This window comes from Clavelina lepadiformis, chromosome 5, assembly GCF_947623445.1.
Source record: "Clavelina lepadiformis chromosome 5, kaClaLepa1.1, whole genome shotgun sequence".
Classification (NCBI taxonomy): domain Eukaryota; kingdom Metazoa; phylum Chordata; class Ascidiacea; order Aplousobranchia; family Clavelinidae; genus Clavelina; species Clavelina lepadiformis.
In genome coordinates this window covers 1,196,781-1,209,885 of record NC_135244.1, presented here as the reverse complement: position 1 = coordinate 1,209,885, position 13,105 = coordinate 1,196,781, and the positions used below count along the sequence as shown (strand labels likewise).

At 37.0% G+C, this 13,105-nt stretch overlaps 2 protein-coding genes across 3 annotated transcripts; both read right to left on the bottom strand.

Annotated features, from left to right (window-relative positions):
* Nucleotides 1-5,084: 5,084 nt before the first annotated feature.
* LOC143460005 (uncharacterized) lies at nucleotides 5,085-7,077 on the bottom strand. 2 transcript variants are annotated; one of them, XM_076957356.1, is made up of 7 exons: nucleotides 6,941-7,077; nucleotides 6,627-6,817; nucleotides 6,485-6,569; nucleotides 6,150-6,385; nucleotides 5,964-6,086; nucleotides 5,687-5,783; nucleotides 5,085-5,610 (listed from the first exon to the last, which is right to left on the bottom strand). In XM_076957356.1, exons 2-7 carry the CDS (start codon nucleotides 6,804-6,806, stop codon nucleotides 5,387-5,389), a joined length of 945 nt encoding a protein of 314 aa, XP_076813471.1. In that variant the 5' UTR covers nucleotides 6,807-6,817; nucleotides 6,941-7,077; the 3' UTR covers nucleotides 5,085-5,386. The 2 variants fall into 2 exon arrangements, with proteins under 2 accessions (XP_076813471.1, XP_076813469.1); XM_076957354.1 differs by having other exon boundaries at nucleotides 5,964-6,385.
* Nucleotides 7,078-8,918: 1,841 nt separating this feature from the next.
* LOC143460287 (uncharacterized) lies at nucleotides 8,919-10,811 on the bottom strand. Its single transcript, XM_076957740.1, has 5 exons — nucleotides 10,698-10,811; nucleotides 10,277-10,591; nucleotides 9,978-10,211; nucleotides 9,594-9,851; nucleotides 8,919-9,519 (listed from the first exon to the last, which is right to left on the bottom strand). Exons 2-5 carry the CDS (start codon nucleotides 10,575-10,577, stop codon nucleotides 9,320-9,322), a joined length of 993 nt encoding a protein of 330 aa, XP_076813855.1. The 5' UTR covers nucleotides 10,578-10,591; nucleotides 10,698-10,811; the 3' UTR covers nucleotides 8,919-9,319.
* Nucleotides 10,812-13,105: the final 2,294 nt, after the last annotated feature.

Genomic DNA, 13,105 nt, shown 5'->3' with positions numbered 1-13,105 from the left:
CTATGCTCTTCAGCCGTTGGTTGACAGCGTCGTAGCGCTTCTTCCGAGGTGGGCCATCGATTCCAGCACTCAATTGCTCAACTAACATTTCGTTGGAACCTTGTTCCCGCTTAATTTTTTTGACGAGTCTTCGAAGCGTCGGATGGGATAATGAGACACGCTTGCTGAACGCATTGTGCCATCCTTCAATGCTATTATTCGTTCTTGGAAGGTCATCTTGAACCCGGTGGAAAACATTCCAACACCGGATAGGAAATAGAGATTGACGACGATTCCTGCGACACAATCGTCCAATCCAAGTAGTTTCAAAATAGTCAATGTATTCAGACAAGACAAGACTACTCATAAATAAATAATAACATATAAATAAATGAAATATTTCCTGTTGATTATGAATTTATATCACAGACTACGGTAACACTTTTTCCCTTCTAGCGGTTAGTCACTTTATTTACTTACCTGATGCCTCATTAATACAATAATTCACACTCACTTCAGTACATTGACTCTGCAATCTCAATCGTACCAATCACAAGAAGAGCAAAATATCTGTATTCACACTTCAACAACACAGCATTAAAGTGACACTTGATGCTGCTTGCTTTGTGAAAGTTTTTCAACATCTGGTGACAAGTCATATGAAGCAATAACCAGAACATTTTCTAAATAGGCGTCGGAAATGCGTGATCTTAGCTTGCTTTTCGTGAATTTCATTGTTGAAAATATTTGTTCACATGTGTACGTGCTACCAAGCATCGAAGCCATTTATTTTGCGCTGTCGGTCAAGCTGGGATAAAGACTACTTTCAAGAAGCTACTTTGTGTAAAAGTCAGGCAGCGACATGCCCCTTGCCATAAAATTTTGCCTTCAATTCCTTACTCTTTGTATCTATAATGACTAGTCTAGTCTACTGTACAGACAATCTCGTACTTAGTAATTCTCGTGCGTATTCTTGTGATATCTTATTAATATGTGGGCGGGCCGGCCGCCATGCGAAATCGAACACTTTATGATACAAATATAAAATATAGACATAAAATATAAATTGTCAACTTTATGATATATACATCACAATTCATTAATGCACACCATTACAAAGACCGCACATCACAATGGCTCATTGTTTCAATGTTTGAGAAACACGCAAAAATCTTGCTTGAACTGTGGGTTCGATAAAGTGTCGTTCGATCAACTGTCGTTTTGATTAACTGTCGGTTCGATAAAGTGTCGTTCGATCAGCTGTCCTTTCGATAAAGTGTCGTTCGATCAACTGTCGGCTCGATTAACTGTCGTTCGATAAAGTGTCTTTCGATAAGGTGTCGTAGTACCGTGAGGTTCGTGTATAAATCATATCTTAAATGATAGATATAAAGTCCCGGTATAGGTTAGGCCTACGAGGATACGCTATTGGCCAACAGGCATGACAGCTGCAATCTTAAAGCCATAAGCATAAGCAATATTCAGAGCTTTTAACTGCCGGAAAAAAATTGTTATTTATGAAATAGATACCCAGCGCACATCCAAATGTTTTAACTTATTTAAAAGTCATAATATTCGCTGATGCTTATATTTGACAAGTTTGTTTGCATTCTTAACCCTAGAATGCATAACAGGGGTCAAAATGACCCAAACGTTGCTATTCATCGTAACTGCTTAACACATATTGTGAATTAACTCCTGGATTTTCTTGACTTTGTTAGCCTTTTATACTTATACATGATGAGAAAACGGTTGTTCTGTAAAATTTTACCTTTGACAAGAAAAATGCATTTTTCATTAAATACCCCTAGAATGCATAACAGGGGTCATTTTGACCCGCAGCATGCATCACGATATAAGCATTGACGAAGAAGACACAAAAAAGAGGCCTGAGATCATCAGGTTTTATAACAAGACAAAGATTGGTGTTCACTTGGTTGGCCAAATGGTTCAAACATATACTTGCAAACGACAAACCCGCCGATGGCCTCTAGTTCTCTTTTACACTCTGCTCGACATCGCAGCTCTAAATGCATATACCATATGCAGACAAGTATATCCTGATTATCAGAGTGGACAAGGTTCAAAGCGACGAGGTTTCATAACAGATCTTGCTAACTGCCTCATTTTGCCCCACATGATGACAAGACAGAAAATTCCTCAACTCCACAGAGCCACAAGAGAGGCTATGGTGAGATGTGACTTAGCTTCTCCAAGTACATACCTGCAAACAGCAAACACGTTGCAGCAGTAGAAGCGATGTTCCTTATGTCCACACGCAAAGGATAAGAAAGTTAGTTGCAAAATGTTGCAGACCCGTGTGTCCAAAGCACAGCGTGACCATGATCACATGCAACAAATGCAGTGAATGACTCAGGCTATTCGTTGTAATGTGAACTGTTTTGGACTTTTCTTTCATTTTCTCATCGACTTCTTTATACTGTTTTTCGTCGATTGTTTCATTAAAACGCAGCAAAAACTGTACATATGTCATCATAACACCAACGGAAGAGACAAGGAAAGAACAAGAAGAAAAACATTCAATTTCTTTAAAGTAGAATTGCATGTAATAGCATTACGGGTCAAAATGACCCCTGTTATGCATTAGCGTAAGTTTTTTCATGTATGCATTCTAGGGTTAAACAAGTTGACGAAACTCAAGACAAGGCTATCAAGCTTGTTGTCTGCGTGCATTTTTAGATAAGTTTTTTTTCTTGCTCTTTTCGTGATCCTGCCTGAATTTTTGCATACACCTTTTCTGTACCACATTTCTAATAATTTGTCATCATACTTTTTTCAGATATAACATCTTTATTATGTTAAATGCAACCGAAGAATGATGATATCTGGTGTATATGCACTCAGTCAATTTTCATGTTTGCACAAATTGTATCAATATCTATATTACACCATTTTTAATGATGATCAAAAAAACAAATTTAAATTATCTTCAACTTACTAAATGTTTGTCAGGTTGTATAAACAAACTTTATTGTAAGGTCGCATTAAGCAGCAATCTGATTTCTTTGCAACCTTTCTTTGTTCATCTTGTGATATACTTCAGAATATCAAATAGAAATTATATTATAGGAAACTTCATTTCAAAATGTGCAGAAGTGGCAATTTTTTTCGGGATTCATTTTCCTTAAAAACGATTCATGGTAAAATGTTCAATGACATCACGCCAAACCTACACAAATTGACTTTATCAAGAAACTGTTAACTGCTCAAGTTAACAATACACAAAAATTTAGACAACCATCAGGACAACCAGACAAAACAAAGTATTGAATACAGATTAAATAACTGGTTGAATTACAAATGTTGATGTGGTTGGAAACATTGCCTTAATTTTTGTCCTGATATATTATGAAGTTGCAAGTATTATCATCAGGTGGCTTTATATTTCAATGATTCCGAAGACTTACATATAATTAAGATTTATGCAACTGCTATTTTGCAAGTAATGTCAAAATTAAATGAAGTGGCAACACATGATTTCGCTGTATGATGTGGGTTTTTTTTAAATGTACAGTCGAATCCGCTTAATTCGGACACCGGATAACCCGGACAACCGCTTTATTCGGCCAAAATGCTCGGGAACGGAACAAAAGTAAAAATTGAACGTAAAAACTCCCGTTAATTCGGACACAGGTTCGCAATTCCATCGTTACATCGTTAGGTTATGAAACAATAAACAGTACTTGGTTGGTTTTAACACAAGATGCAGTTGCATTATGAGTGATTTTGGTGAAAAAATGACGATTGATGCGGTAACAATCGACAATGAACTCATATAACGCCGTGCCAGCTTCATAGTCGCTTTTACTTCGGTACAATTGCGTCCATCTTGTAGGACAGAAGGGTACAGAAAAGTTTTGAAGAAAAAGTGAAATTGCTCACTAAAGTAAACGAAGAAAAAAATGACGACGCTTCCTTGACAGTTCGGCAGTTAGTTGCGTTGGTGGGGATATCAAAACGTACTTTGCAAGATTGGCAGAAAAATGATGCAAATCTGCGTGAACAACGTGAAGAGACTATGCTTCGTGGACGAGGTTTAAAGAGGAAGCGGCTCAGAATGTGCGTTTTATGCGTACTCATTTACTCGTACTCTTGTGCGTTTTATGCGATCAGTGCCAATTACTGCAGTATAGCGCAGGTGCAATTCATTTATTACGCAACACTACAGTATTTTAAATGCGTTGTTTGCCTTTACGCATGACCATGAAATGAACAATCGATTTTCCGCTTAATTTGGACAAAGCCGTTTCTCCGCTTAATTCGGCCAAAAGTGAGCGGAACCAAAGTGTCCGAATTAAGCGGAGTCGACTGTATTTAAAATCATTTGTTTAAAAACTTTTTTATTTTTTAGATTGATATCAATATTATTCTCACTCATTGTCAAATGATACATTTTTGATTAGATAGGGCTTTTGTTTTGCAATAGAGATGATAAAAAGTTTAGTTTTTGGGTCCTGAAAGTTAATTACTAATATAATTTATTACTTTTTGTTATTTCTTAGTTGAAAAAGACTTTAACTGTTGACTTTACCGTGTGAAATTGCGTAATGATACAACACTTTTTATCAAATATGCAACTACTTCGTTTTCAATTGGCAAGTCCTTTTCTTTTCAGAGCATTATTTTAATTATCTTAAACTGTAATTTGATTATATTTTGATTAGTAACTAGTCCTCAAATATATAAATTTTAAACGAAAATTTCATATGTTAATGGAAAAATTAACTAAACCGAATTTTTCATGAACTTTGCTGATAAACAAAGATTCTGGGATTTTAAAGAATTTTCGCAAGCATAAAGATTAAGATTAAGATTATTTATTAATTAAAATTAGTAATTAGGACTAAAAGACTTTAAAAGACTTTGCATTTACAAACATTTGCAAGTGAATGTCGAAGCACAATACCAGCAACAATGAGCATCAAATTGAAACACCTGTAGCCAGGTCCTTAACTAATTGTGTAAGGGTCCAATTTGTTTTTATTTTCTTCAAAAATAATTGCTAAAGTTACGATTGCTTAATCAACGAAAGATAAACTCCTGGTGAAACATCGCATAGCAGCTTTATGTCAATAGCGAACTGACCATACCAATGTGTTTTCCTGCTTCTAGTTGTTAGAAAAGTTTACATGCAAATGTATTTTTCGTTTATTGCAACAATTGGGTGTGTGACGCTTGTAAATCGTTTCTTAAAGAACAATACAATTAAAAATGTTGTTTATACTTTGTGGAAAAACACATTAAAACATTTCGCATGAGCACAAAAACATGGGACAACAATAAAATCTAAAAACTTTTTTCTCAATTTAAATAACATGTAACCTAGGCCCTAAGCAGAAGAGCTAAACGAAACCTATTGACCTTGTTCGGACTAGTTAAAAACTTGTTATTTGCTGCTGGGCTTTTTAGGCGTTTTCATTAATTTTGACTCTCTTTGGCGTTTATTATTAAACCACGCTTGTACTTGTGGTTCGGTAAGATCCGCCTCCTCCGCAATGACTTGTTTCCTTCCACGGTAAAGGGACTTGTTGCGAGCATATGCTGCTTCTAAAATATTTACCTGGAAATCGGTGAACTTACTTCTCGATCTTGGTCCGGGTTGCCGTTTTTCTATTAAAAAGAGAACTTGTGATTAGGGTCCAAGAATAATAGAAATCTTTAAATGATTTCTATCGAACAGCGGTACCAGGCGTGGTGTTTTTGTCCGTGGCTTGATCCCAAATTGCGCTGTTTGTAGCTGCCGTACTAGTTGATATTTGACTTTCCAAGGGTGGAATGACTTGCTGAAAAGGAAAGTTAGAATTTTACTTTGGACTTAAACAGCGCTAACATGCTGGCTGTAGGTGGAAACATTTTTTTCTTGTTTTGCGGCCAATGTTGCATTTGTTCTGTGACTTTGGCTCAAATTAAAAACATAGTTGAAATTTCTCCTCGGGCAGCTATTAAGCTACACGTCTACTCACGACATTGCTTTCAGTGGAAGTGACGTTGATAGTCGACGTCCGATTTGAAGAATAGCTTCGGGCTTGTGGTGGGATCATTGATGGGAACAATGATGCCAAAGATAAACTTGGTGTCGTGTTTTCCTGCGAAATACTTACTATGGTACCCAGAATAAACTCGTTAACCACAGCTTGATTGACACTTACGCGCTCTGTTGCTGGTGTTGTGTATGGGAATTGATCCGGAGGCATGTGAGGATTGTGATGTAAAACTCTGCTCACACCGTCAATTACTTCAATGTATGTCACGATGTTAGACAAATTTCGCAGTGTTAGCATCATTAATGCGTAATTCGGAGCCAATAAAGGGTGTGGCAACGAAACCGGTAAAGAACTTGAAGCTCGGTTGCCGGGTTCCATTGTACTCTCAACTGTCTGGGGATCTGAAGAATACAGTTCATGTTTGAGTTCTTCCGATCAACTATAAAATAATATTTGGATTTCAACAATATTTCCGTTAAATTACTTGTTATATAACTTACCAAGCGGGAAGTTTCTGGCCGTTGCTTCACTGGAAGGTCCACTTCTGTCTTCAGATAACGTAGCTGTTGGTTTTTCATCTTGTCCCTGATAAGAAATATAGTTGAAGCTTCTACTTACCCTGCTAGAGCTCCACTCACTTACAGCTGTTGTTTCACTACTGGACACGTGGACTGTCGGCGTCAAACTTTTAGAGGTTGGTTGTTGTAAAACTACCGGTGCAGCTGATGATTCCAATAACGAACTTGACGAAGATTGGTCGCTGGTATCGATTGAGGGAAGTTCTCTGTCTTCAGATGATGAACTTTTTCCGCTTGCTTTCATTTTTGTTTGCTCTGATGAAAATGTTAAAATATATCGTCGCTGCCTTATATTTTCACTGTGAATGTACTCAAATGAGACCTAGCCATGATGGTAAACTTTACAAAACCAGTAAGCTTATACCATCCCATACTTACCTATTTTAACAATTGTAAAGTAAACAAGTCAGCATCAAACACTTGCTTTAATATTAACTTTTGGTATTCAGTGGGAATTGTCCAGCAAATTGGAGTCAAATTTATCTAAAAACTAAACATCTATTAACTAAAACATTAAATCTGTAACAATAATAAGAATTAAGCTAATAATTTGGTGACTGTGGCTCACATTTACCAGAAAGCCTTACATTTGGTAGCTCCTTTTCTTTTTAGAGGCAATGTAAAATACCATAAAAGCAAAAATAAATCTTGGAAGAAGCAAAAAGCGTTCACAAAAACAACAAAATGTTCGAAAGTATCAAAACATACGTCATGAAAATGCCCAAAATTCTGAGTTCCCAAACGTCCACACAGATTATTGACTTGTCATGAAAAAGGAAATGCTCTTAAGTGATGCATCAACTTTGATCAAGTGCACATTTCTCTGATTTTTGGATCTCAAGCCACAGAACCCAAAATAGCATTGAATCGTTGGATCTGATGACTACACGTGGAAACATTCGTGGAAAGGTTAGGTTATACACTTGGAATATTCGGCACCTTTTAAGGTCTTGAAAAAGTAATAGGTTTTCCACAAACAGTGACAAAAATTAAACTAAGCTTGAAGGAGTTTTCATTTACACTTGCACTGCTTAGAAGACTTGTTGGTGAGTGACAAGCGAACCATCTCCTGCTGCAAAGATTAGACTACTCGAAGCCGACAAGAAAGTTTCGTTGAACACTGTCGTAGAATCGTTGACAGATAGAATAAATACTGTATATGGTTTGCATTTTCGAGCTAGGCTACTTGAGTTAGCTGGGCGCTGGCTATGCGCAAGTTAATCAATGTTGGAAGCAGAAATCCGACCTTGGAATTTTGGCAAGCTGCAGTTTACTGATTCATCACACGCAAAATCCTAGTAGCCTAAAGCATAATTTCCAGCAACTTGCATACCTCCAATAGGCCGTTTCAAATAAACTTATAACAAATAGCGCAACAAATTCCTCCAATTTTCAGGCAAAACAAAGTTACTATCTGTTGCTACCACAGGATTGAACGTTAAGCCAAATTCAATATAACTTCAACAACAACATATTTCAAGTTCCAAACAAGCAAACAAACGTAGTACAAAAAAGTAGTTTGTACTAAAACATTACCTTGCAGTGCTTACACAACGAAGCGTTGCAGCAAAATGAAGAACATTTTTTCACGAAACGCGTTTTATGTAACCCTGCAGCCAATCAAATTGTAAAGAAAAACAGTAAGAAATAAATCACAAAATCTCCAATAGGTAATTTCTAGCCAATCACTTTACGCTGGTACGTAGATAAAATCGAGTCAGAAAAACTGACGTCATCAGTTTGATCATGATAACTACTGAGTTAAGATGTACAACAGCATATCTTTCGTAATGCTTTTTTAACGTGACGTGAGCGACAATTGTTGGAAAATCTCAAATAAAACTAATAGAAGTACAACAAGCAAGGAACTGTTTTGTATGAACTATATGCAGAGATTCAGCATGCGTGAGGGTCGGATTACTTCCAGGGCTGGTAATTTTATGTGGAAGCTTTGTTTTGTAATTACAGTAATACATTTTAAGAAAGCAATTACCCGTTGCAAAGAAGATTTATTTTGATCACTTAGATTCACAAGTTACGGTACATTTACTACTCATGAACACACATAGGCTTGATTGCCACTTCATGCCAATCAAATTCAAAATAGAAATTATGCAGACTAGTGGGCACGTGGTACTAGTAAGTACGGTAGGTGAAGATTGTAATCTGACCCATATTAGATCATGTCTCTGACTCCGTTGTTACGTAACCGTTTCCCGCCTAATTCAAACTCAGTCTAAGTGCATTGTCATCTTATTTTGGGTTAACTTTCTTGAATTGAGTTGCTAATAATTTCACACTTTGAGGCGGAAATTCAGTTTGAAGCGTTTGTTGTAAATTCTTCAATATCGTTTTTATTTCGCGGTAAAACACATTAAAACATTTCGAACGAACCATATACGGTAAAATATACAATATGCAATAAAATCTGTTTGTGCAATTTCTGTCGCATTATTGGAAGCAAGCTGCAAGAACACAAATACTTTAACTGGAACACTTTAGTAGATAGTTAGTTTCAGTGAAACCATTTGTACATAGTATTTGCCTCAAGCCTACTTGCCTTGAAAGGTAACGGCATGTGGTGTTAAGTGCAGATTGTGTTCGACATAACTTAACTTCGATTCACATCGCCCAGTAAAGACATCGTTCGTTTATATAAGATGTCGATATTATGGCTGATGAGCTGAACGATGCATATTAGCAAGCTGCCTTCGAGTTCGTCAAAAACTTCATGGATTCCGGCGGGGTAACTTTCTTCTACGTGTTAATTTTCAGTTTTTGGCGATGGTTGTCAAAATACACTATAACTTGACGTTCGGTTAAACCGATCTGTTCCCCAAGTTCTTTTTTCTTGGCGGCGGTAAGATAGACATCTCGACTGAACGCGTCCTGCAACGCCCTCAATTGCTTTCTTGAATAAACTGTTTTCTTTCTCCACTTGTGTTGCAAGTTATTTGCTGAAAAACAAATCTGAAGTTACGAATTGCCTTACTATAAAACTATTATAATATTTTTTATCAAGAAATAGTACCTTGGGCAGAGCTGAACGGTGTGGCCTGAACCGAACTTGCACTGTTCCCTGTTGACGTCACACTTGCTGTTTGACCGTCACAAACGCCTCCGAAACTTCTGCTTGTGCCACTACAGCTACAGCCACTCACAACAGCTGTTGTCGGTGCCCGAATTACAGGAAAGTTATTAAATTGAGTTGGTGCCGCCCATGGTACAAATGATGGTCTCGACCAAGCTTGGCCACTGGTTCTCATTGAATTTCCAAATCTCTGATGATCTAAAAAATAAAACTTGGTTGGTCGTTGTTTCATTGCTTAAGTGTTAAACTTTTCACTGGGTTTAAACAACGTTTTGAAAAAGATGTATGAAGCGAAGGCACTCGGTGTGGACATGCTGAACGCACTTGCAGTATATGTCGGTGGCATCGCGGTCGTTGGAGGCAAGTAAGGATTATGATGTAAAATTTGTGGTACACCGTTGGAATCCATTTCAACGTAGGTCACAGTGTCAGTTGGAATCAGGTTTGTTGTAAATCTGCGAGGGACTGGCCGAAACATTGGTGGAGCCGATGGTACGAAAAATGAGTTTGACGAAGGTTGTCCACTGATTCCAATTGATTGCTCAACCATCTGAAGACCTGCAACGCCGCAAATTATTAGTATTTTGTTGAACATGTTAACTTATTTATGTGGAATGCTGTACCTGGTGTGGAATTTATGACTGCAGCGCCATTGTAACTCGCACTACCCGTTGTCGACGTCACAGCTGATCTTTGACCTTGACCCTGGTTAGAAATATAGTTGAAGTTCGACCGTACACCGCCAACCGTCAGGTCACTCATAACGTAGGTTGAGCTGCTTGTCGACGTCACAATCATAGAACTCCCAGAGTGTGATGCGACCATTGATGCAGCGCCCGGTAACGACGGTAAACTCGCTGAACTTTGGTCGCTTATCACGTTGTTTCCAGGGTGTTCAAATAAAGTTCCTTTTTGAGACATCATTTTCTTTCTCTCTGCTGTAGAAATAAACGAAAAAAATTACTTGTGTTTCTCTTCTGCTGAGTTATTTGTTGTCACTGAACTTGTTGCATTTACATCAGCGTATCGAGTTAATGAACTTACTGATATTGCTAAGCTTGAAAAGGCTGCTTTTACTTTGTTTAAAGTTTCCAGCAGCGATATAATTTTGAACCTAACCAAATTAAATCATTTACACCTAAGTCAAACGTAACATCTGTAACCATACCAACTTTTTAAACTGTTTCATCTTTACTGTGTTTCTTCACTGAACCAGACAAACCCGGACCAGAGCCTTTAAACCGCTTTGGGCGGACAGACGCAAAAACTTAAAACAGAATTGCAGCTTCTTCGGCTGACCCACTCCTAATGAACTTAATTGAACTAACAAAGTGAGTTTAAGTGATCGTGACAAACGTGACAAAGTGATCTTCCCAAACGATAAAACAAATCTTCCAAAGTAATAAAATAACTCTCCACACGTAGGAATAACTCCACTGAGGTTCGATTTCCTGAGTAGAACTTCACTCAAACGACTGTATCAATGGATGAACATTTTGGGTCAAGTGACCATTCCTTGCATTGCACGAACCTAATTCACCTTTTTTATAGAACATAACCACGAAATTACAGATGACCGAAAATTAATTGCAATCCCGATCGCAATCCAAAGAAGAGGGATTTTAAGGGTTCATGGTGTAACGTTGTAAGTTTCAACATTTTCTGCTCTGCAAATTTACTTCATTTACTCATTCCACCACACTGAGCTGACCAAATGACCTAAGTCTGAAACGCGCTTTGCTCAACTTGCCTATAGAGCTGTACACAAGTATTCCTTTAACTGACTTGGCAAAAGACTGTTTAGGAAAATTCACAAATTGTTTAGAGACATCGAAGAATTACGTTTTAAAGCACACGCTTTTGTTACTTCGATGAATGAAAAATCATCTTTAAATTGTCTGAAGAACAAGAATAAAAATACGTTTAACTTGGCCAAACTGCAGAATTTAGGACTGTCTATTAAAGAGCAGTAAATTGTTGTTGTGGATCTTAGCTACTTTTTAGTGGAAAACACTGGACGTTTGGGCATTACAGTATACCTGAAACCATAACGCAAAACAAGAAAGAACTTGAAGAAAAAGTCAATTACGCCACAGTGTTAAACCAAATCTGCATGCATGTAATGAACGAAAAAATGATAAGACATGACATTTATAGCAAACTAAGCTAAATTCTGACCAACTTGTCTGCGAGTCAACGCTGAAAATACCTTGTACAGCCAATTTCAAAACTTCGAGTTCAATAATATTGTTTTTTATTTGTCAGGTAGCCTAAGGGTGAAACCTGCGACTACTTCAGTTCATAAAGTTTAGCTACATTGAAAAACGGTTAACAAAGATATAAAGCCATCATGTCAGCGGCCGTTATGAGGCAATATTTGTACAAGACATAACAGCAACTGTTATTTAAGCCGTCAACAACAGGTTTCTTCAAGTTTTACAGGGGAATTTGTGACAAACCTTACAAAAAAAACTTTTCAGAAAGAAATACTTCACAATAATTGGCTCTGCTAACCGAAAGAAGCACCTCAGTCAACTGAACAACAGTTTTTAACTAAGTACTGGATTGCGGACTTCCAGTCAATCAGATTGCACATGAAGACAATTAGAACGAAGTAAAAAATTCCATTTGATTTCTCAGCCAATCACGTCGCACCACTACTGGAATATACCCCTTTCGTGAAACGTGACGTCATCAGATTGAATGAGACGTAGGCTACCGCGCGACCAGCAAAATTTTGTATTCTTTTCAAACACTGGCGATCTTCTTAAAGTGAACAATAATAACTCAAGTGACATAGTTTTAAGCCAACAATAGGTTTTAATATGTTTGAAACAATAATTTTGCTTTTTTGTTTGTTTTTATGTTTTTTTATGAAACATCTTATTAAAGTGTTACCTTATTAAGTGGTTCTCTAACTCCCTTAGCATGAGGTCGAAGTAGAAAACTGTCATTAGAAATCGCACAACAAATTGATGGGTGTTTCAAAGGAAGAGCTTAATGCAAACCGGTTTTATTTAAAAGTGATAAATTAGATTACATCGAAATAGGGCGTAAAAACTATATCCAATAAAAGTTTAAAATAAGGGGCAAGTCTAAAACAAGTTGACCTTAAATAAAAATGAAGTTGATAGTAAATATACTGTTGAAACAAAATTTAATAATATGTAGTGGTTAAGCAGTTATTGCCAAAATTGTATCACAAATTTGGCCTTCTTTCATGAATAAGATGGCGGCACAATGGAAAAACAATACACTTGATGAGTAAGGTTTGTATTAGGTATGGTAGTAGTGTTGGTGTGGTAAAATGTACCTGTAAAATCATCTAACTCTATTGCTGCGTGCGGTTAGATAGAATACTCTAACCTTTTGTCGGCGGAAAAGTTTTAATATTGCAATAGAAATAGTTTACAAGAAAAGGTTTTTATTGTAGGTGCTTTACACTTTCTAAG